Source organism: Geotrypetes seraphini, chromosome 2 (assembly GCF_902459505.1).
Source record: "Geotrypetes seraphini chromosome 2, aGeoSer1.1, whole genome shotgun sequence".
NCBI lineage: Eukaryota > Metazoa > Chordata > Amphibia > Gymnophiona > Dermophiidae > Geotrypetes > Geotrypetes seraphini.
Window position 1 is genome coordinate 262,891,052 of NC_047085.1, and position 23,600 is coordinate 262,914,651.

Below are 23,600 nucleotides of genomic sequence, written 5' to 3' on the forward strand. Positions count from 1 at the left end.
CCTACAAGCTTCTGAACCTCTTTTGGGCACAATGATGTATATCGAGTATCTTCCGGAGTCCAAGTCTTCCTCTGATGTGGGTTCTATGGCTTCCATATCCAGCAATCTTTGCACTGTTGCTCTGACTTTGGCTGCTCTTTCTCAGCCTCCCAGCCGGAGAATCTAGAAAAAGGTCTGAGAGGAGATGAAAGAACTTGAGCTTGTACTCACCTTCTCACCCCCCCTGTATAATGATCAGCACCCAGTGATCTGTGATGATCTCCAATCACACTCCCCAATAGGCTGATAACCTCCCTCTGATGCATGGAGGCTCAGTTGACAGCTTGGCATCATAACTACTTTTTGGGAAGATTGGGGGTGGAGAGTTTTGGGGCACCTGCCCCCCCCCCAAAAAAAAAAATCTTTGGAGTTTTGAAAGGATCTCTGGCCTGAAGGTCCTCCCATGGACTGGTGATATTGGCTGGAAGCCCCAAAATCACCATGACCTAACCCTCTAGGGCAGGGGTAGGGAACTCCAGTCCTTGAGAGCCGTACTCTAGTCAGGTTTTCAGGATTTCCCCAATGAATATGCATGAGATCTATTTGCATGCACTGCTTTCAATGCATATTCATTGGGGAAATCCTGAAAACCCGACTGGAATACAGCTCTCGAGGACCGGAGTTCCCTACCCCTGCTCTAGGGGCTTAAAATCCGCGGTCCACTAAACTTCGGCTTGTGATCCCGTATGCTGGCCATAAGATCATCCAGACCTTTCCCAAAGACTAAATGTCCTTTAAATGGTAATTTACTCAAGGTGCCTTAGAGGAGGAATTCCCCATCCACTGTCTGATCCATAGCATCTTGCAGGTGGAAATGGAATAAGCAGACATTCTGCTACAATTCTGAAAAGTCATACAGAGCATCAGCTACATAATCTACTCCAGACATTAAAAACTGGATTTCCCTCCTGACAATAGTCTCTGGATCATGGTGCAAATTGGAGTGGCAAGACCAGGTGACAAAAAACACCATTGCAGCTGCTTTCAAACCTGAGGCAGTGGTTTCAAAAAGCTTCTTATGAATAAAATCCAGCCTGTGGTCCCAGGTATCTTTAATACCATGCCACTTTAACTGGGAAGGGAGGTACTCTTTGTAGCCTTCGCCACAAGTGAATTCACTTTCAGAAGAACAAAGAGCTGGTTAAATTCAGCATCCATCGGATAGAGCTTTGACATTGCTGTGGCCACCCGAAGAGGCCCCTTATGGACCTCCCAGTGGTCCAAGAGCATTTTGGTAATGTCTTGATGAGAGGGAAAATAGGAAGTTTGTGCCTTTGTGATGCTTATAGGCAAGCACAGTGTAGCAGAGGACTTTGGAATCTCTGTTTAATTCCTGGAGGAAGTCCATGATCACCTCCAAAAACGATGAAGCCTTATACAGCCTATGTACAATCAGGTCCTCCCTGAGATCAAGGGCCTCCACCAGATCCTGATCTGGCCCTTCTAGAGATGAAGCAGCATCTCTTGCTACAGAGGACCCTGACCGGAAGAGTAAAGGCATTGAAATAGAGCCCAGCAGGGTGTGCTACTTGAGGGTTCCATGTGGTCCTTGTAAGCTTCAAACATCATATTGATGAATTCAGAGTGAAACCCCTGACAGGATGTCCAGATGACTCCTCAGGATGCTCAAAGCTCCTTTCTGGAGTTTTGAAGCCATGTCACAGCTGTGCTTCACCATGGATGCACTTGCGCTGCTCCCTGTTTCAAACCTGGACTTTTTTCCAGGCCCTTGGACCAACAGGACACTAATAATCCCCAAAGGACTAGAGGAGGCTAAGCCAGAGGCTGCTGCCTCCCCCGCCCCAATGTGTCACAAGGCATGTGGAACATGGACGATCCTCAGATGGCTATCCACCACAAACTTGGCATGAATTCAGGGTAGCCTGGTTGAAGAGTCCATCATACCTGTTGTTAAGCAAAATCGAGATGTTTTAAGGTAGATAGAAGCTTTTATTTTCAAATTGGGAAATCCAAGATGGCCACCGCAACAGCAATTTTAGCACCAAAAAAGGCCCTAGGAGCTACACTGGGGAATAAAAATTAGCAATGTTAGGATTTTAGAGGTGAGGGAATCTATCTCTAAACCCAGAATCCAGCTGTGCTGGGAGTGGAAGCTGTAAACAACTTACATAGAGAACCTCTGCCTCAACAAGTCTGGAATCTGGACTGTTTGTGTCTTCTGACTGCCTCTCGGGCCCAACGAACCGACCATAGACTTCAATCCCCACCGGATCATGCGCACACAAACGGGGAGGAAAGCAGTCAGCCCTGATCCTGGAAAAACCACTATGGAGCTACTCAGCCTGTGCTTAAGCCCACTGCAGACAAACTGAGGCGAGCCTTGTTCCCAAGGGAACTGTTCCTGAGCCCCTGAACTGGTAGTGCAGGCTGTCAAAGTGGATGCACTGCAAAGGAGTCTGCCCCTTGGAAGCAAACCTTTGATCTCAGAATCTACGCTCTCCCACAACAAGAGCTGTCCCAAGAGTGGGATCCTCTGCAGCACTGAAAAGCCTCACAAATGGTCCAAAAAAACCTGAATATAATTGAAAAATATACACGAACAGAAAAGACCGGCTCCTACTATCTTGCTTGTAGAGAGACAACTGAGGAATTGGAGGACAGCCCAGAAGGAGGCAGAGCAAAAGAATGCTAATGAAGCTCCCAACAAGAATTCTCACGAGAAGGGACTGACTACTACACGTTCAGGAATGGAGTGTCTATTGCACTAGAAGTAGTGCTTAAATACAATGAATAGGATTTTCATCTACAAAACCATTCACTTTCTTTGTATTATAAAAAAAAATCCCAATAACTCATTTAGACAATTAGAAAGCAAGGCTAAAAGATGAAAGATGAGGTTAGAAAGATAACTCTTATTCAGTTATAAAAATGGGTTTTTAGAACTCGACAGAGCAGAAGAGAAGGACAGTGGATTATAAAACGGAGGTGCAACTAACGATGAAGCCATCATGGGTATCCTTGTTCCAATCGATGTCACATAAGAAGTAGTCACTGGAGCACTGAATTGTGTGATAGCTGAATACATGCCACCGTAGGCAGGCATGCTACACTGCACTGGTCCTGCAGGTCTAAAATCGGTCTGGAATCCACCAACTCTTAGGCTTGCTAGATTTGGTGCCAGGAAAAATGGCCTGTATACAACTGATGATGTGGGCATAACTAGGAAAGAATAAATATTAATTATAGAAATGTAGCTTACAAGAATATCCACAGACTTAATTAAGTTTGTCATATCATATAGGCCAATATAATAAAATAAGCAGAATGCATACTATTGAGCTGCACCCAAGAAACAAACTGGCCCACATGGGCCAGACTGGCAAGCAGTAAGAAGCAGACCAGTCTGCTCTGTACCCCTTGCTGGTCTGGCCCTTGTGGACCATCTGCCTGTTTATTTCTTGAGTTTGTTCCAGTCTGCTCCTTACCTACTGTTGAGCTGCATACAGGATTACTTTAAATTCAGCCAACTGCACTAAAAATTAGCACTTTTTTATTTCCTCAATCTGAGGTTTCTCTTCACTTCCAGAGATAAAGTTTTAACTTCTCACTACCTTCAAGTTAAATGGGCAACCAAATACTGGAATTCCCAAGGAGGAGTAACCTTGAACAGGGATTCTCAATTTAGAGAACCATGGACATAAATCCCTTGACCCAAGGCTACTAGGTATCAGGAGACCCTGCCCCAGGACCCCTGAGCCAGGGATACTCTGTCCTGGGAAACATGAACCAGAAAGATACTGTACTTGATCTATAGATAAGTGTCTTTGAACCCCTATTTTCTCTATGCAGTCACCAACTTGCACAGTCCGCCCCAATACTTTATCTGAAAAAACTTTATTTTCCTTCTTCAGCATCTGCTCCAGTCAATCACAATTTAAAAAATGGCAGAGGTTCAACTGAAGTCAGTTTCCTTTCTGAGCATGCTGCCAAGACCATTATCCACATCCTCATCACTTCTTGTCAGGATTACTGCAACATGCTCCTTGCAGATATCCTGCAAACCCTTCTCTTCCCCTTTCAATCTGTTCAGAATTCTGCTGCACACTTCATATTCTGCCAGTGTCATTGAGCTCATATTACTCCTCTCCTCAAGTAGCTTCACTGACTACCTGTCTGCTTCCGCAAAAATTTCAAACTCCTCTTACTGACCTACAAGTATACTCATTCTGCAGTTCTTCAACAAGTCTCCTCTCTTTTTTCTCCATACACCCCACCCCAGGAACTCCTCTTGTCTGTACCCTTCTCCTCTACTTCCAATTCCCAACTCCGCCCCTCCTACCTTGCTGCGCCGTATGCCTAGAACAACCTGCCTGAATCAGTACACCAGGCTCCATCTCTGGCAATATTCAAATCCAGGCTCAACACTCACTTTTTCGAAGCTGCGTTTAGGTCCTAACTCTTCCAACTTGTAATACACTGTATTTGTTTCTCATTCCCTCTGTAGCCCTTATCCTTTCTACTTCTTCATTCCAAGATGATAAAGGGGATGGAACTCCTCTCGTATGAGGAAAGACTAAAAAGCACAGTTACTTACCGTAACAGGTGTTATCCAGGGACAGCAGGCAGATATTCTCACATGTGGGTGACGTCATCTACGGAGCCCCAGCGCGGACAGCTTTTCAAGCAAACTTGATTGAAGTTTCAAGTTTGCTACACTGCACCACGCATGTGCATGCCTTCTCACCCACTAGAGGGCGCATCCCACCTCGTGGTCCTCAGTTCCATAACTAGCAAAGAAGCCATCCCCGGGGAGGTGGGCGGGTTGTGAGAATATCTGCCTGCTGTCCCTGGATAACACCTGTTACGGTAAGTAACTGTGCTTTATCCCAGGACAAGCAGGCAGCATATTCTCACATGTGGGTGACCTCCAAGCCAACCAAAAAAGGGCAGGTGGGAGGATGGCAATTTAGGAAAACAGATTACGTAACACCAACTGGCCAAACCGGCCGTCGCTTCTGGACAAAGTGTCCAGACAGTAGTGGGAGGTGAACGTATGAACCGAAGACCAAGTGGCAGCTTTACATATGTCCTCCATCGGAGTAGATCGGAGGAAAGCAACCGAAGCTGCCATCGCCCGGACCTTATGCCCCGTGACTCGACCCAGGAGCGTAAGACCAGCCTGAGCGTAGCAAAAAGAAATACAAGCAGCCAACCAGTTGGACAAGGTGCGCTTGGAAACAGGATGTCCTAAACGATTAGGATCAAAGGACAAAAACAATTGGGGAACCTTCCTATGAGACCTGGTATGTTGGAGATAAAAAGCCAATGCCCTCTTACAGTCAAGCGTATGGAGCGCCGTCTTGCCAGGATGGGAGTGGGGCTTAGGAAAGAACACAGGAAGGACAATGGACTGATTGAGGTGGAAATCAGACACAACTTTAGGTAAAAATTTAGGATGGGTGCGGAGAACCACCTTATCATGATGAAACACAGTAAAAGGCGGGTCCGCAACCAAAGCTTGCAGCTCACTAATCCGTCGAGCAGATGTGAGGGCAATCAGAAATACCACCTTCCAAGTAAGAAATTTCAGAAGAGACTTGTCGATAGGCTCAAAGGGAGGTTTCATCAGTTGAGCTAAGACAACATTCAAATCCCAAACGACGGGAGGAGGCTTCAGAGGGGGACAAACATTGATTAGACCCTTCATGAAACGCGTCACCAGAGGATGAAGCGAAAGAGAACGTCCGTCCAAGTGCCGATGGAAGGCAGAAATGGCACTGAGATGTACCCAAACAGATGTCGTCTTCAGGCCGGAATTAGACAGATGTAACAAATAGTCCAGTACCGAAGACACCGGGACCGAATCCGGATCCAGATGACGCGAGAAACACCAGGAGGAAAACCTGGTCCATTTCTGGGAATAACAAAGCCTGGTCGAGACCTTGCGCGAGGCTTCCAAAACTTCCCTCACCGACTGAGAAACCGGGACCGAAGTCAAGGGGCAAGGAACCAAGCGGTCAGGTGTAACGACTGAAGATTGGGATGCAACAGCGAACCTCGACTCTGAGATAGCAGAGAGGGAAACACAGGGAGAAGCAGAGGCTCCCTGACACTGAGTTGAAGAAGCAGGGAGAACCAGTGTTGACGAGGCCACCGAGGCACAATGAGAATCATAGTGGCTCTGGATGATTTGAGACGAACCAACGTCCTCAAGATCAGGGGAAAAGGAGGAAACGCATAAAGGAACCTCCCTCCCCAGTCGAGAAGAAAGGCGTCCGCTTCTAGACGGTCCAGGGAATACATCCGAGAACAATATAGGGGTAGTTTGCGAGACTCCGGGGAGGCAAACAGATCCACCTGTGGAGTCCCCCAGCGGTGGAAGACCTCGCGCAGGACTCTGGAGTTGAGTGACCACTCGTGCGGCTGGAGAAGCCGACTGAGTTTGTCTGCCAAGCAGTTCTGTTCTCCCTGGATATAGACAGCCTGTAGGAAGATGTTCTGGGAGATCGCCCATTCCCAAAGGTGCAGAGCTTCCCGGCAGAGGGACCAAGAGCCCGTCCCACCTTGCTTGTTCACATAATACATGGCCACCTGGTTGTCCGTTCGCACGAGGACTACCTGATCGCGGAGTAGGTGGCAGAACGCTCGAGCCGCCAGAAAGATGGCACGAAGCTCCAACACATTGATGTGACAGCGGCGGTCCTCCGCTGACCACAGGCCCTGGGTCCGCAGACCGTCGAGGTGGGCCCCCCACGCGTACTCCGAGGAGTCCGTGGTCAGAACTTTGCGATGAGGAGGGACGAGAAAGAGCAAACCCCCGGAAAGATTCGAAGAGTCGGTCCACCAACGGAGCGAGCGTCTCAAAGAAGGAGTCACTGCTATGCGACAAGAGACAGGATCGCGCTCCTGGCGCCACTGAGAGGCCAGAGTCCACTGAGGAATTCTCAGGTGCAGTCTGGCGAACGGAGTGACGTGGACCGTAGACGCCATGTGGCCCAGAAGCATCATCATGCGCTGAGCCGACACCACAGGTAGCTGAGAGATCAGACGGCCCAACCGAACCAAAGCCTCCAAACGAGGAGGAGGGAGGAATGAACGGAGGCGAACAGTGTCCAGCACTGCGCCTATAACCTGAAGTGATTGGGTCGGGCACAACTGTGACTTGGGAAAATTTACTTCGAACCCCAGTCGCTGATAGATAGACTGTAGGGTCGCTGAGATAACCCCCTCCCTGGTCGGGGCCTTGATCAGCCAATCGTCCAGGTACGGGAAGACCTGAAGCCCCCGAGACCTCAGGGCTGCAGCGACTACCACCATACACTTCGTGAAGACTCGAGGGGACGAAGCCAGGCCGAAGGGGAGGACCCTGTACTGCAGGTGTAGCTCGCCCACCTGGAACCGTAAGAATTTGCGGAAGGTGGGATGCACCGGAACATGGGTGTACGCTTCCTTCAGGTCCAGGGAGCACATCCAGTCCCCTTCCTCCAAGAGCGGATACAACACCGGAAGTGACAACATCCGGGAACCTCTCCCGTACCAGGAACTTGTTGTGCTTCCTGAGGTCTAGAATGGGGCGCAAGTCCCCGGTCTTTTTTGGGACCAAAAAGTAACAGGAGTAAAACCCCCACCCCCCCTGATCGGGGGGTACAGGTTCCACCGCCCGAAGCCTCAACAAGGCCCTGGCCTCGGCCATGAGGATGGGGAGCTGGGTCCGATTGTATGGGCAAGTCCCCGGTGACTGTTCCGGCGGCGCAGACCAAAAGTTGAGAGAATAGCCCTCGGAGATGGTCCGGAGCACCCAAGCGTCGGATGTTATCTCGGTCCAAGCCGCGTAAAAGGACCGGAGTCGACCCCCTATGGGAAGGGGGTCCGGCGCGATCGCGGAGGGGGGCCGGCCCCATCCGCCTAGCCCGTCAAAAGGACGGCGCTGGCTTGGACGGACCCTGCGCCGGAGGTTTCGCTTGTCCCCCTCTTCCCTGTTGAGGTGGGCGCCGAGGCGGTGGCCTAGAAAAGGCCGGGGTCGACTTCTGAGGGTACCGCCTCGGGGGGGGGGGTCCGGAAAGGTTTCTGCGGTGTGGCCCGAGGTCTCGTACGGACCAAGGAGGCCAACGAGCGCTCCTGCTCCGACAACCGTTTGGTCGCCGCCTCTAGGGATTCATCAAATAATTCGGACCCCACGCAAGGTAAGTCCGCAAGGCGTTCCTGCAGGTTCGGGTCCATATCGAGGGTGCGTAGCCACGCCAATCGGCGCATAGCTACCGCAAATGCCGACACCCTCGACACCAGCTCAAACGCATCATACACAGCATGAAAAAGGTACAGGCGCAATTGAGACAGGTTGGATATAAACCTGTCAAACCCTTCCTTGCGGGGGTCCGGCAAGGCTTCGCGATACTGGGGCAGATCCTTCACCATGCCACGCAGATAGGATGAGAAGGTAAAGGCATAATTTAAAACCCTGGTTGCCATGAGGGAATTTGAATAGAGGCGACGACCAAACTTGTCCAGGGTCCGACCCTCCCTGCCGGGCGGGACTGCCGCAGAAACTCGGGAGGGTTGTGTCTTTTTGAGCGCAGACTCAACCAGTAAAGACTGGTGGGAGAGTTGAGCCTTCTCGAATCCCTTGGGTGGTATTGTCCTATACTTGGACTCCATCTTGGACGGAACCGCTGTGACCGTAAGAGGTGAAGTCAGGTTCTTAAGCAAGGTCTGATGAAGGACCTTATTCAAGGGTAGCCGAGGGGTTTCCCTTGGGGGAGTGGGAAGGTCCTGCTCCTCGAGGAACTCCTTTGTGTATTGAGATCCAGCCATGAGGTCCAGACCCAAGGCACGTGCCATGTCCTGCACGAAGCTGGAGAAGGAGGACGGTCTGGCGGGCGGCGAGGGAGTCCTCGACCTCTCCGCCGAACAGAAGGGGGAAGCCTCGTGGGAATATCGTGGTTCCCTACCGGACCCCGAGTCCCAAGAGGCCAGATCCAATGGCCTCGAGGGGGTCGGGGAACGTCTCCGTCTCGAAGAACCCCTGGGAGAGGTCCCAGGCGTCCGAGGGACCGAGGCACGCCCCCTCCTCTTCGGCGAGGAGTCACGCAAACCCCCTCTCGCGGGGGAACGGAGAAGCCTCGGGTTATCGAGGCGGAGCTCCGAGACCCGCAAGGCTTCGCCTCCGAGCGGCGAGGAGCAACCACGTCGTCGAGGAGAGCCTCGCGAACGCTTAGGCTTCCTCGGGCGACGCCTCGCCCGAGGCCGGCCCGAGGGTGAGGAGCCCCGGGAGGACCTCGAGGAGGAGGAGGAGGAGATCCGTCTCACCCTGCGCACCTTGTCCCGGGGCCGTACGCTGCTCTCAGGCAGGGCCCCCGAAGCCGAAGTCGAGGGCAAGGTCGAGGCCGAGGTCGGTGGTGCCCCGGTACCCGAGACCGAGGGAGTCGAGACCGAGGTCGCCGAGGTCAGCGCCCCCGAGGCCAAAGCAGTCGAGGTCGAAGCCTGCTGCAATTGTTCGAGGGCCCCAGACAGCTCCGAGGCAATCAATGCTCGGAGCAAGTCCTGGAACGCCGGGATCCCGACCATGGTAGGCAGGTCCGAGGCCGGGGGATGCTCCCTGGAGGGCGACCTCGGTCTCGAGTATTCCCTCGGGGCATTAGTGGCCGGAGTCCTGGGCGGGGCCGAGGACGACCCACCCGCCGTTGAGGAGCCCGCAGATGGCTTCTTCGTTGACCCTGGAGTCGGGGATGGAAAAGAGGACTTACCCGAGGCAGGTTTGGTCGCAGGCATAGGCTTCGATGTCGAGGGACGCGGCGAAGCCGAGGACCCCGAGGCCGAGGTCAAGGCCGGGGCCGAAGCCGAGGCCGACGTCGAGGCCTTCCCGGGCGCGGAGTCAACCGCGAAGAGCTCTGCCATCCTGGCACGGCGTCGGCGGAGCGCTCTGGCCTGAAAGGTGGAGCACCGATCGCAGGAGTCAGTCGGATGCTCGGGTCCAAGGCAGAGCAAGCACCACCGGTGTGGGTCAGTGATGGAAAGTAACCGCTCACACCGGGTGCACTTTTTGAAACCCGTCAAGGGATGGGACATGAAAACCGAACCGACCGAACAAGGAGGCCGGGTCGCGGCTCACGGGAGCCCCCGGAGCCGAACGGAGGAAAAACTTTTTTTTTTGATTCAAAGAAGTACAAAACGAAAATAAAAGAGAAATCAAGTACCACGACCGAATAAAATACACCGGACGCGGCGACAGAAGGCAAAATAGCAGAGCTCAAATTCCACAGGGCTTCTGGCTCCGCGGAAAAAACTGAACTGAGGACCACGAGGTGGGATGCGCCCTCTAGTGGGCGAGAAGGCATGCACATGCGTGGTGCAGTGTAGCAAACTTGAAACTTCAATCAAGTTTGCTTGAAAAGCTGTCCGTGCTGGGGCTCCGTAGATGACGTCACCCACATGTGAGAATATGCTGCCTGCTTGTCCTGGGATAACGGTCAGCGCTCTTAAGTTTGGAAAAGAGACGGCTGAGGGGAAATATGATTGAAGTCTACAAAATCCTGAGTGGAGTAGAACGGGTACAAGTGGATCGATTTTTCACTCCGTCAAAAATTACAACGACTAGAGGACATTCGATGAAGTTACAGGGAGATACTTTTAAAATCAATAGTTAAGCTCTGGAACGCATTGCCATAGATTGTGGTAAGATCAGATAGCGTAGCTGGTTTTAAGAAAGGTTTGGACAATTTCCTGGAGGAAAAGTCCATAGTCTGTTATTGAGAAAGACATGGGGGAAGCCACTGTTTGCCCTGGATCGGTAGCATGGAATGTTGTTACTCCTTGGGTTTTGGCCAGGTACTAGGGACCTGGATTGGCCACCGTGAAAACAAGCTACTGGGCTTGATGGACCATTGGTCTGACCCAGTAAGGCTATTCTTATGTTCTTATTGATTCATCTTTTGTCCTGTATCCTGTGTGCCTGTCATAATTAGATTGTAAGCTCTTTCGAGCAGGGACCATCTCTTGTGTGTTTAATGTACAGTGCTGCAACCATCTGGTAGTGCTATGGAAATAATAAATATAGTAGTAGTAACCCCTGACAATTTTTATAATGGAAGCTGGCAGGAACAGATGCTGAACGACTAGGACATTTTCCATGAATAAAGTATGTATAGAGGGCTTATTAGGGAGGCCTAGGACTAGCATTAGGGGTAGGCAAACAGGGCAATTGCTATGTCGCAGAGGGCCCCAAACCTACCTCGTTGAAAGAGGAGCAACCTGCAAGCAAGCTTTGGGGCCCCCTTCTAAGCATCCTTCCTGGGCCCCATCATGTCCCGAGGAGGCCTATATGTGTATGAATGGGTAGATAAACAAATAGGTGGGGTTGGGACTAGTGCTGCCCAATTCGAATCGATTCAAATCAATTTGTTCTCTGAAAAAATCGACTCACCAATTCAGTGACCCAACCCCCACCCCACACTTGCTGAGACCTGAAATAACCTCCAGGCCTCTTAGAGCAGCAGCAGCGGTTGTCAGCCGGCAGAAGAGGTGCTCTGAACAGGCTGCCTATGGCCTGTCCCGTTGGGGCCTTCCCTTTGCCGTGTCACTGATGACACAAGCAGCCTGTTCACAGCACTGCCTCTGCTGGCCAGCCACTGCTGCTGCTGCTGCTGCTTTAGGAGGCCTGAAAATATGTCAGATCTCATGCTGGGGGGCTTGGTCGGTTGGTACTGCACAGGGAGATAGGAGGAAAGGATGGAAAGCTGTGAACAGGGGGATAGGAGGGATGCAAAGCTGCTACACATGGGAGGAGAGAGGAAGAATTGTTGGACATGGGTGGAAGAGAGGAATGGAGAGATGCAACAAAGAGGTAGAAAGGGGTGAGGAGAAATCCTACGTATGGTGGAGGGGTGGGAGACATGTATGGAGAAGAGAGAGGGAGAAATGTTGGACATAGGGTGAAGGGCAGGAAGAGATGATGCATGGGGAGAAAGAAATGTTGTACATGATAATGGAGGCGAGGAAGGGAGAGATGCTGCATAGACGGGAATAGAGGTTTGATCCAGGGCACAAGGCAGAGAGAGAAAGAGATGGTAGACAGTGGGAAAGAAACAAATGTTGGATATGGCAGTGAAAGGGAAGGTACAGAGATGGAAGATAGATGGTGAGCATGGAGAAAGAAGAAAATGTCAAATGGGTAGGAGACTCTGGTGAGAGAGTTAACAGAAACCAGAGTCTGGGACCAACATGATTTGAATAATGAAATGATCAGACAACAAAAGTTAGAAAAAATAATTTTATTTTCTATTTTGTGATTACAATATGTTAGATTTGAAATGTGTATCTTGCCAGAGCTGGTGTAAGACAGCGAGTGTGAGCTAGGACCTAACAGAGAGACGAAAAGTCTCTTAGTTTGTTAATTTTGTTTACACCACAGCGCTGGCGAGGGGTTGGAGAGGGTAAAGGGGGATGGGGTGGGTAAAGAGGCTACAAAATAAATAAAGGCTCTGGCTCTAGTCCCAAGAGCGTTGAAAGCTCCGGTTCTGATCCCGATTACTAAATAGCACAGAATTGAAGAAGCTCAGAAATGGATGAATAATGAAAACACTAAAGATAAGTAATTTTCTGTGAGGTTTTTCAAATCCTGAAGCGGTCTGCACTCAATTAGTTAATGTGCAAAATAAGAGATATAAGTTATAACAAAAAAGTTTTTAAAATAGTTTTAAAAAATAGTTTAAATTAGCAGAAACATAATATGGATAATGAAATAAAAGAACAGGTTTTTGGCCAGTGATTTCAGTACGGAGTACGTGTTTGGAATACACCTACGCTGGTAATGATTACCACTGAAATTATAAGTATAGTACTCCTTATTTCTGAGGCCTTTTCCTGAACGAATATCAAGCTCCAAGTATAGATAAACTATAAAAGTGGAGTGCGAGTGTTTGAGTATAGACTTCTTCATAGGAGTGGAGATTTGACTTTTGTGATAAAAAATAAATCTGCCAGGATGTTTGAAAAAAAAACAAAAACAAACCAAAAAACCTGATTGGGCGGGAAAAGCATCCCTCCTGCCGGGCAACTTCGAGAGGGGGTTCAAGGGGTTGTGGTAGTGGGCATCCCTCCTGCTGGGTAATTTTCTTGTGGGGGTCCAGAGGGGTGGCAGCAGGAGGGAGTAGGCATCCCTCATCAACTTTGGGGGTACTTGTGGGGGGTCCCCTGCCGCAACCACTCAGGTGAATGTGGCAGGGGTATTTTTTCCCTGATCAGCCACGTCTTTGGGGAGGCCTGCCAGCTCAGCTGATTGGGGATTCCCTTGCCGCGATCATCTCAGCTGGCCATGTCTAATTTTAGCTTTTGAAATGTAGGCCAGTATTTTGCTGTCTTACATTTCAGGCATGTGTTGCAGCTCTAGGAAGAAGCCTAGTGTTGCTTAAGCTCACCCAAGGCCACTTCCAGGCGAAACTACACCTATGCCCAGCCTTGAGCAAGCTTAAGTGTCCCTAGGCATCTCCCTGCTCCCGCAACAAATGCATACAGTGTAGGCAGCCTGCCTTGGGTTTTTTTTAACATGCATCCCGATTGGCTGCCAGATAGCAGTAGGACAGCTATCACCACCTACAATCAGAGGACACCCTTTTATAGAATCTGCCCCTTTGTGGATTTTTTGAAAGATTTTTGTTTTTAAGTTATTTGGATGCTTATTAAATTACAAACTGGTACAAATGATCTTCTGTTCCACAATCTTTTTGTTGTTTTGCTGCTTCATTTCCTTTGTGGAACCTTTTGGTACTATTTGGATTTTGTTGTTTTGTCTTAAAGATAATCTCATAATGAGCTCATAAATGTAGATTGTAACAATAAATAAAGCTGTAAAACTTCATGTTGAAATTCCATGCAGCTGCTGAGAAAACACCAAAAAAAAAAAAACCAACCCCCAAACAAAACAACCAACAAACAAACAACTAGACTGTTACTTTTTTTTGCCTCACCCCATATCGTATGTTGGGAACATTCTATATTTGTACATTCAGAGACTTATGGATAAAAGCAATAACCTACTGATTTTATCATCACTGGTCATTTGTAGCATCCTCATATTTTGTTCAACAGTTTCTGGACTTCTTAGGCTGGTAGATGATGAAGATGACATTCCTGCAATAAAAGTTCAGAGAAAAATCATCACTGGGCAATACACTAGAATAAAAGGTAAATGTGTATTTGTACCAAGAAGAGATACAGACTCTGCTACTGAAGACGTTATTGTTTTTGCATTTTATCAAATTTTCACATACATTAATAAGTATCAACACTTGTGTAGAAAAACATAGCAGAATGAGACTTACAAAAAAGAAAAATACATAAAAAGGAAATGGAATCCACCAAACACATACGGTATGGAGGAGAGGGTGCTCAAGGAAGAGTGGAATAACTACAGTGTAATACTCGTACTTCAAATGTTTTACACAGAAAGACAGGAAACAAGTCAATAGCTATACCAAGTTTTTTAGGTTAATTATATTCATGAGTCACTGATATGATATAAAGGAGATATTCTGAGAGGTATCCATCAGCTTCTGCCTTGGCGTAGCTCCCCCAGGAAATGGGGAGACCCTGGCGCCTGCTTAGAATGATCAGGTTATACTGAGCAGTAGACACCACAAAAATAGGAGACCAAGGCAAGGTAATATTGAACCAAGACTTAGGCTTAGATTCACTAAGCCCACCGATCTTACCCAATCCGTGGGTGATCGGAGGCAGGCCAACCGATTCTCCAATCCTCTGCATGTAAATGGGGGCGATCGGAGGCCCGCCCCCATCCGACAACACAGATCGCTGGGTAGCGATCCCGACGCATGCGCAGACCATCTACTTTGCCTGTAGATGGTCTGCGCATGCGTTTGCTGTCCGTTTTTTAAAAACTTTTTTTTTACTGGCCCCGACTCTCCTGTTCTCTGCCGCCCTTCCCTGCAGTGCGAGTCTGTGGTTTTAACCTCTGGGTTTAAAGCGGGTTAAAACCATGGGCTTGCACTGCAGGGAGGGCGATCCCCGGTGGCAGAAGTCTCTTCGCTAACTCAACACCAGGGATCCCCCTGTCTCCTCCTCCTAGGAGCCCCCGATGACAGGTCAGTAGACAACAGCAATGAGCTCCATTCAAATAAAAGGCACTTCTTTAAAGATGCTCCGGCACAGAGGCTCGCAGAGAGGCAGCAGCCCACACAACTTCTGAATTTTTGCCTAGCCCACACTGCTTCTGAATTTTTGCGTCAGCCCGCACGGCTTCTGAAACTAGCAGGAACACGAGAGTCTAGGCAGAGAGCAGGGCGTTCTGACCACGGTTTTTGCACAAGCAACTGGTCCTCACCAGTCACTTGTTTTTGGATCGGCCAGCCCAGTCGGTGTGCCTTCTTTAGCTAGTGAATCGCATCCTTCCTACTTTGCATGCCATTTCCCCTCATTTGCATGCGTGGATCGGAGGATAATTAGCACAGAGGTTAGTGAATTGGATCAGGGTCGCAAAGGGGTCGCTAAGTGGTTGGGACATGATCAATGGACTTGGTGAATCTAGCCCTTAGTCTTTATTTGGTACTTTAGTCTGTCTCTATTGAGCACAGCCACCTTTAGTCATGCAGTTCATAAACAGAAAACAGTTCAAACACTTTGCAGTAATGCTGCCTGATTCCCGATTCGAATCGATTCACCGATTCACTTTGGGTGAATCGATTCAAATCGATTCATATTTTTAAAAAATCGGCCTTGCCAATTCAGGGCCCAACCTTCCTCCCCATGCCACAGCTTCTAAACTTCAATAAATGGCAGCACTTTTGGCAAACCTGAAAGACAGCAGAGGCCTCTCACGGAGCACAAGTGAGGAGAAAGTAATGTAATACCCTCCCCCTTCATCAGCCACAGGCCGCACACGTTCGTGGGAATGCCGTACCATTACCGCATTGTCCCAGTCCCGGCATCTGGTGCACTTTTCCCAAGCCCTGCCTCCCTGCTTGCTCCCTCGCCAGTTTCGCTGTTGAAATAAAGCCGTTCGCCTCATGACAGCTGCTTCTCCAAAACAAAAACCTGAGCTTCCATCTGAAGATGAGCTGTTGGTTTAGCGAAGGGAGGGGAAGTTTACATGTTGCTTTGTAGCCCTTTTTTCCACCCACCCCCCTTTCAAACCTATAGCTTAGCTCGATCTGATCTGAAACTACTGGCACAGATTCTTGACCCTGGGGTGGTGGGGAAAGAGGGAGAGATGGTGGATGAAAGGGTAGATGAGAAAAGGAGAGATGGTGGATCTGGGGATGGTGGGGTCCATCGCTGCAGCTGCGGGGATGGAGACAAAAAAAAGGAAAGATGCCAGACCTCCGGGGGAGGGAAGGGAAATGGAAGGAGAGGACAGAGATGGAAGATGGATAGTTAGCACGGAGAAAGAAGAAAACAAAAGGGCAGGAAACCCTGACAAGCGAGTTATCTGATTTGAATAATGACCAGACAACAAAAGGCGGAAAAATTAATTTTAATTTTCTGTTTTGTGATTACAATGTGTCGTATTTGAAATGTGTATCCTGCCAGAGCTGGTATTAGACCACGAACATGAGCTAGCATTTAAAGAGAGAGGAAAAGTATTTTATGTTTGTTTACATCACAGCACCAATGTGGGTTAGAGAAGGCAAAAGGGGGTGGGATGGGTGAAGAGGCTATAAAATAAACCCATCAGGATGTTTGAAAAAAAACTTTACTTCAGATGTTTGAAAAAGAACTTTACTTTAGACCGTTCGTGCTGCCGTTGGGGGGGGGGGGGCAGTAAGGGGGGTGCAACCCCCCACATTATAGAGAAAACTTAACTTTTTCCTAAAATATTGGAAAAAAGTTAAATTTACTCTATAATGGAGGGTTCCAACCCCCCCCCAACAGCAGCACAAACAGTATGAAGTAAACTGGGGGGTTCCCCACTCACACCCCGCGTCGGAGCTCTTTAAAAGTCACTTTTAAGACGGCGCGCTAGTGTCTTGCACCGAATTGTTGGCACTGCAATGTCGGCGCACTGAAGTCTCACGCGCGAATGACTATGAACCATATTCCACACATCCTAGATGAGGATGGAGTGATCTATCATAAGGCAGCAAAAATAAGGCAGATTTTTTATACTCTCTTTAAAAGTTTATATGAAGCCCAACCCCATGTATAGGCCCAAATATGGCAGATTATATAGAGGATTCAGATTTTCCACATCTTACAGAGGAAAAGCGAAGGCATTCAAATGCACCTCTTTTGGCTAAAGAGATCCAAAGAGCTATTACGGTAAGCTTTCCAAAAACCACACAGCTTCAGGACCTGATGGATTTTCACTGGAAATGTAAAAATTTTTGATCTCCCATCTATGTGGGCCCCTATAAGCAATGCATACTACTCACACATTATCCAATATGGGACCACTGCAGAGACTAATGAGGCATGGATAACTCTCATATCTAAGCCTGAGAAGTCTAATTTATCCACTGAATCCTATAGGCCAATATCCTTAATGCTAATCGTAAGTTTGTAGCCTGTATCTTAGCAACATAACTTCCTAGACTGATGGAAACTCAGTTGGTTTTGTAACAGGCAGACAGTTTTTACTAAATGTGCATAAGGTCCTCTTTGCTATGGCCCTTGCTAAATACAACCAACTCCCTACACTAATGGTCAGCCTAGATACAGTGAAGGCCTTTGGTAAGGTAGACTAGAGATACCTTTCTTGTGTATTAGATCATATAGGTCTGAATGGGTGGTTTCTCCAAGTGGTGAAAATTTTATATGCATCCTCTACAGTATGGATATTAATTACAGTAATGGAACTATAACTGCTCCTTTTTCAGTTCAGAGAGGAACTCGTCATGGTTGCTCCTTCTCACCTCTTTTATTTTTGTTATATCTAGACCCATTTTTACGTGCTGTCCAGAAAGATCCTGCTCTTGAGAATTTCTCACCCGCACAGAGTGATTATTTAGTTTGTTTTTAGCTATTAATTCACAAGCTTTTATATCTGGATCTTTAGCGACCCCATCGTCGAAACACAGACCGTGTTGGGTCCATAGCTCCCACACTTTGGGTCCTAGATATATTTTATGTGGATTATTAAATTGTATTTTTAATAAAGCCTGCATCTTGAACATCACCATCTCCATTTAAGACAAATTTAAAAACATTTCTTTTTCGTGATGCTTTTGTGACCTAAATGCCCTTTTTAGGGCCACATAGTTTTATTCCCTCCCTTATTGTTTTTTCCCTATATGTTCTCTCTTTTACTTGATAAATTGTAGTTCTACCCTTCTTTCCCTTTTTTTGGTTCCTGTTTGTTATGTATTGTTTTTAAATGTTTTTAACAATGATTATTGTTTTAACGGATGTATAGTTACCCCATACAAGTTTTTAACGTAATGTTCACCACCTAGAAGACCGATTAGGCGGTTTATAAAATTCTTAAATAAACTTGAAACTTAAACTCCACAGCGGTTTTTGTTTCTACTGTCTAGAAAGATCCAGCCATTGCGGGGGTTTTAATACACACTCAAATTGTGCTACTTTTTTCAGACTTGCTTTTAATACTCACCAAAGTCACAACAATCTCTGGGTGCCCTTCTTCAAGTAGTGGAGGAATTTAGTTTCTATTTGGGTTTTGTACTTAACTTGCAAAAATCTGTAGCCATGCCAATACAGTTGGAAGTTTGTAATGGCTGGGTTGGGACCTTTCCTCTCACTTGGGCGGGCAACTATAAAATATATTTATGAGTAGAGCTTTTAACAACTTATCCATGCTATATATTCACAATATTGAACCTTTGTTGTCAGCTACAAAACTTAGACTAGTCTTGGCTATCTTTTCCATTATCTGTGATGGGGGAGAGTGCCATTATATAACATGATTGTTTTACTACAGTGGTTATACATATTTCAGGTTTTTCCTTTGCTTCTGTCTTTGGCTCATGACAAACTATTAGCCAAAATGTTACAGTTTTATTTATGAAAATATAAAAGTGCACGAATGCTGATCTCCAAGGCACATTTGCCTAGGGATAAAGGGGTCTTGGGTTAGTTGAATGTTCAACCTTCCTCTCTGGGTGTGGGATGAGACACATTAATGATTGGTTTCAGGGTGTTTCTCATTTTTCTCTCATGGCCGGTAAAGACTGGCCTTTTATACCCATATCATTTTAACTATATACTACATCACAGGTGTCAAAATCACGGCCCACGGTCCGATACCCCCAGTGTTACCTTGTGGCCGGCTCCCACCTCCTCACAGCTGTAGTGCGCACGGAGCTATGTGCAGCGGCTCCTCATGCATCCCACACCTCATCCAGAAGCATTCCCTCTGACGTTGCGACATCAGAGAGAAGGCTTCCGGTTCAGGTCCAGAGGAGCATGATCAGTGGTAAGGTGTGAGAGGGAGGGGGGTAAATGCTTCAAATGTTTGAGGCTTCCTACAGATCCCTGGTGGGAGGAGCAACCCACTTATCCTGGAATACAGTGGGATTATACAAGAAAGATCAATATGTCAGGGACAAATGTGAGGGAATAGAAAAAGACAGGAGGAGCTAGAATAAAAGGTGAATGGATGGTAGGCCCTGGAAAGAGGTAATAGATGACAGACAGGCAAGCTTAAGAATAACCATACTGGGTCAGACCAATGGTCCATCTAGCCCAGCACATATCCTGTTTTCAATAGTGGCCAATCCATGCAGCATTTTCCTTTATTGCCCAAATTATCATTAAATCAGTTAATGTTAGTTTATACAATTAATTTTTGCCTGGATTATGCAATTACTTCAAATGTCTCTGTTTGCAGAGATAGAGTAATTGCAGTTATAAATGTCAAAAATGTTATACTACTATGCAGTATTCCTACACCTCCACTCAGCTATTCATTTATGCCACCTGGCTGCCAAAAATTCTGAGAAGAAGGCTGTTATATCAAAAGTGTAAATGCTGAGAAAAACACCGATTAGTCCATGATTTTGTCCATAATGTTGCATATTTGTCAGGGCTTGAAGTTGGAGTCTTGGAATCTGAGTTGGAGACGGAAGCAATTTTAAGTGGAGTCTAAGTTGGTCAAAATGTACCAACTCCAGCTTCAAAATAAAAACTTACATTATAATATATGATAAATTTATTATTTTATACATAATTATTACAGGATAACAACTGATACATTCAAAGCTCAAAACACAGTAATAAGTTGTTCAATTGTGGTCACTGAAAGGCACTGCATTTCAAACCTGGTTACAAAATTGTGAGGGAGAAAAAAGCACCATACAACAATCAGTATCTTCCTCACACCACACCCAAGCTTAGAAATGAAAACTGCCAGTCAGGTGCAGAAACAGGACTTTTTCCTATCCACTGTGCCCAAAACTTGATCATCGTCTCATAGCTCCCGACAAGATACCTTGTTTTGCCGACTTCTTTGGCTGCTTCAGGGGAGAAATTCAAATATCCTCCATGCACATTGCCACGTCTAACAGCAGTCTTGGACAGCAGGATGCCAAACATTCACGGTCATAAATACTTCTGGTTTCATGATGTCATCTCTGAGTTCCTAATTTATGAGTTCCTAATTTACTCGCAAAACTAAACAATCATCCGGCAGGTTAATAAAAAACATGCCACTCGATTCTTTGATTAAGTCCTTGTAAAAGCACAATTTTAATGGAAAAATCCAGCGCTGTTCAATTTGATGAAATTTCTTTCTGATATCATTCCTACATTGGGAAAGAGTTAAAGGGCTCCTTTTACAAAGCCGCGGTAGTGGCTTCAGCGCACACGACTTTTAATCACGCGCTAGCCAAAAAACTACCGCCTGCTCAAGAGAAGGCGGTAGCGGCTAGCATGGCCGGCGGTTTAGTGCACGCTATTATGTGCGTTAAACTGCTACCGCGCCTTTGTAAAAGGAGCTCAAAGAGTCCAACACAGTACATTTTAAATCCTGAAATTTATGTCCTGCCGTAGCGCAAGGTTGACCCAGTGCATTCACTCCTTTATGATGATTGATGTTATGGCGATGTTCAAATAGACGAGTCTTAAGTGGGAGAGAGGTTTGTCCAATGTAACAACAGGCATATGAGAATGTAAATCACAAAAGATGTCATGTGATGACACAGTGTAACTATATGTCTCAAAGGGACTTTATCTGCTTCCAACATGTTCTCACATACTCCACATTGGTCATATTAAAATCAATAAAATCTTTAAACTAAAAAAATTTCCTCTCATCCCATCATGTGGCTCAGTCCAAACATCTGACCTACATAGTTGATCCTTCAGGTTAACATCTCTGCTGTAGGCAAAGCATGCAGTTCATATTTTTAAATTTTTGATGAACTTGAAGCATTCTCCAGTATTTCTTAAGGATCGAGTTGGAAAAATTATTTCGCAAGATTCAGTTGAAATTACATTTTACAGAGGAAGATGGTTTTTAAGATCGATTTGTTGTGAACTTTTTGAGTATTTTTTCATTGCAGTTTGATTTTATCTTTCCTTCTCCACAGCCCACATCCTTCCTCAAACACTTGCAGGATGTGCAAACACATGTTGGAGAGATATCAATCAGCAATGAATATCACTTGTATAAAACTGAAAGGTTCAAAGATATTATCAGTGTTTCTTGGGTTTCAAACAGCCTCACCTCTTTCTGGTGATAAAACTTACCATATATGTGAGTTTTTGAATCTACATATTACTATTTAATGGCTTCTAGATTGTATAAAATTTATTAGATATAATCACATTCTCAAAAATTATTTCTTTAGTGTCACAATTTGGGCTTATACAACTTAGCATAAAAGAAACTTAAGAAGTTGCCTCCGCTGGGGCAGACCAGAGGTCCATCCTGCCCAGCGGTCCGCTCCCGCGGCGGCCCATCAGGTCCACTGCCTGAACAGTGGTCTCTGACTAATTTTTATAATTTACCTCTAATCCTGTCCCTATAACCTTATCTCTATTCCTATCTGTACCCCTCAATCCCTTTGTCCTCTAGTTACCTCTAATCCTGTCTCTATAACCTTATCTCTACTCCTATCTGTACCCCTCAATCCCTTTGTCCTCTAGGTACCTGTCCAGACCTTCTTTGAAGCCCTGTAGCGTACTTCTGCCTATCACATCCTCCGGCAGCGCGTTCCATGTATCCACCACGCTCTGGGTGAAAAAGAACTTCCTGGCGTTTGTTCTAAACCTTTCCCCTTTCAATTTCTCCGAGTGCCCCCTTGTACTTGTGGTTCCCCTTAGTTTGAAAAATCTGCCCCTGTCCACTTTTTCTATGCCCTTCATGATTTTGAAGGTTTCTATCATGGTCTCCCCTGAGTCGTCGCTTTTCCAGGGAGAAAAGCCCCAGCTTTTTCAGTCTGTCAGTATATGAGAGGTCCCCCATACCCTTTATTAGCTTAGTTGCTCTTCTCTGGTCTCTCTCAAGTACCACCATGTCTTTCTTGAGGTACGGCGACCAGTACTGGACACAGTACTCCAGGTGCGGGCGCACCATTGCATGATACAGTGGCAGGATGACTTCCTTTGTCCTGGTTGTGATTACCTTTTCTTAATGATACCCAACATTTTGTTCGCTTTCCTTGAGGCTTTTCCCTGAAAATTTTCCAAATTTCTCTATCAACTCAAGCAAGTATGGAATAGTAATTTCTGGATTTCTCAAATAAAGCAGTATAGATGAACTTTCTTTTTTTCTCCACTCTAACATCCTATAAATGAATAATTTAGTTAATCATCTCCATAAACTTCATACAACAGTATTCAACTTCTATTAATTAATTCATATTTTTCTAACTTTCTTCTATATCCTTTTTAAGTTTTACCATGACCATTCCAAAATGCATCAATTTTCTTTTTCCATCTTGTTGGTAGATATTAGTCTTTTTCCTTCTTTATAGTCCATCCTTTTCTTTAAGTTAACTTGTCCAAAATCCTCAAAAATATTGTATATCTGCTTTTCATAAGGCATTTGACAAGGTTCCGCATGAACGACTTCAGAAAATTGTGAGCCATGGAATCGAGGGTGAAATACTCACATGGATTAAAAACTGGCTGGATCATAGGAAACAGAAAGTGGGGGTAAATAGACAATACTCGGACTGGAAGAGCGTCATCAGTGGGGTGCCACAGGGCTCGGTGCTTGCACCCGTGCTCTTCAACATCTTTATAAACGATCTAGACATTGGTACAACGAGTGAGGTGATTAAATTTGCGGATGATACAAAAATATTCAGAGTAGTGAAGACATAGGGGGATTGCGAAGATCTGCAACGTGACATAATCAGGCTCGAGAAATGGGCAGCGATATGGCAAATGAGGTTCAACGTGGATAAGTGTAAAGTAATGCATGTAGGTAACAAAAATCTCATGCATGAATACAGGATGTCCGGGGCAGTACTTGGAGAGACCTCTCAGGAAAGAGACTTTGGAGTTCTGATCGACAAGTCGATGAAGCCGTCCACGCAATGTACGGCAGCGGCAAAAACGGCGAACAGAATGCTAGTAATGATAAAGAAGGGGATCACGAATAGATCGTAGGTTATCATGCTGCTGTACCAGGCCATGGTGCGCCCTTACCTGGAGTACTGCGTCCAGCACTGCTCGCCGTAAATGAA

At 46.7% G+C, this 23,600-nt stretch overlaps 1 protein-coding gene across 1 annotated transcript in view; it reads right to left on the reverse strand.

The window, feature by feature from the left end:
* Nucleotides 1-2,920: 2,920 nt before the first annotated feature.
* Nucleotides 2,921-23,600, reverse strand: part of ENTHD1 (ENTH domain containing 1) — an 89,767-nt gene continuing 69,087 nt past the window's right edge. Inside the window, exons 5-6 of the mRNA XM_033932830.1 lie at nt 14,032-14,124; nt 2,921-3,219 (exon numbers count right to left, since the gene is read on the reverse strand). Of these exons, the coding sequence (XP_033788721.1) occupies nt 2,921-3,219; nt 14,032-14,124 (392 nt within the window). The remainder of the gene's footprint in view (nt 3,220-14,031; nt 14,125-23,600) is intronic.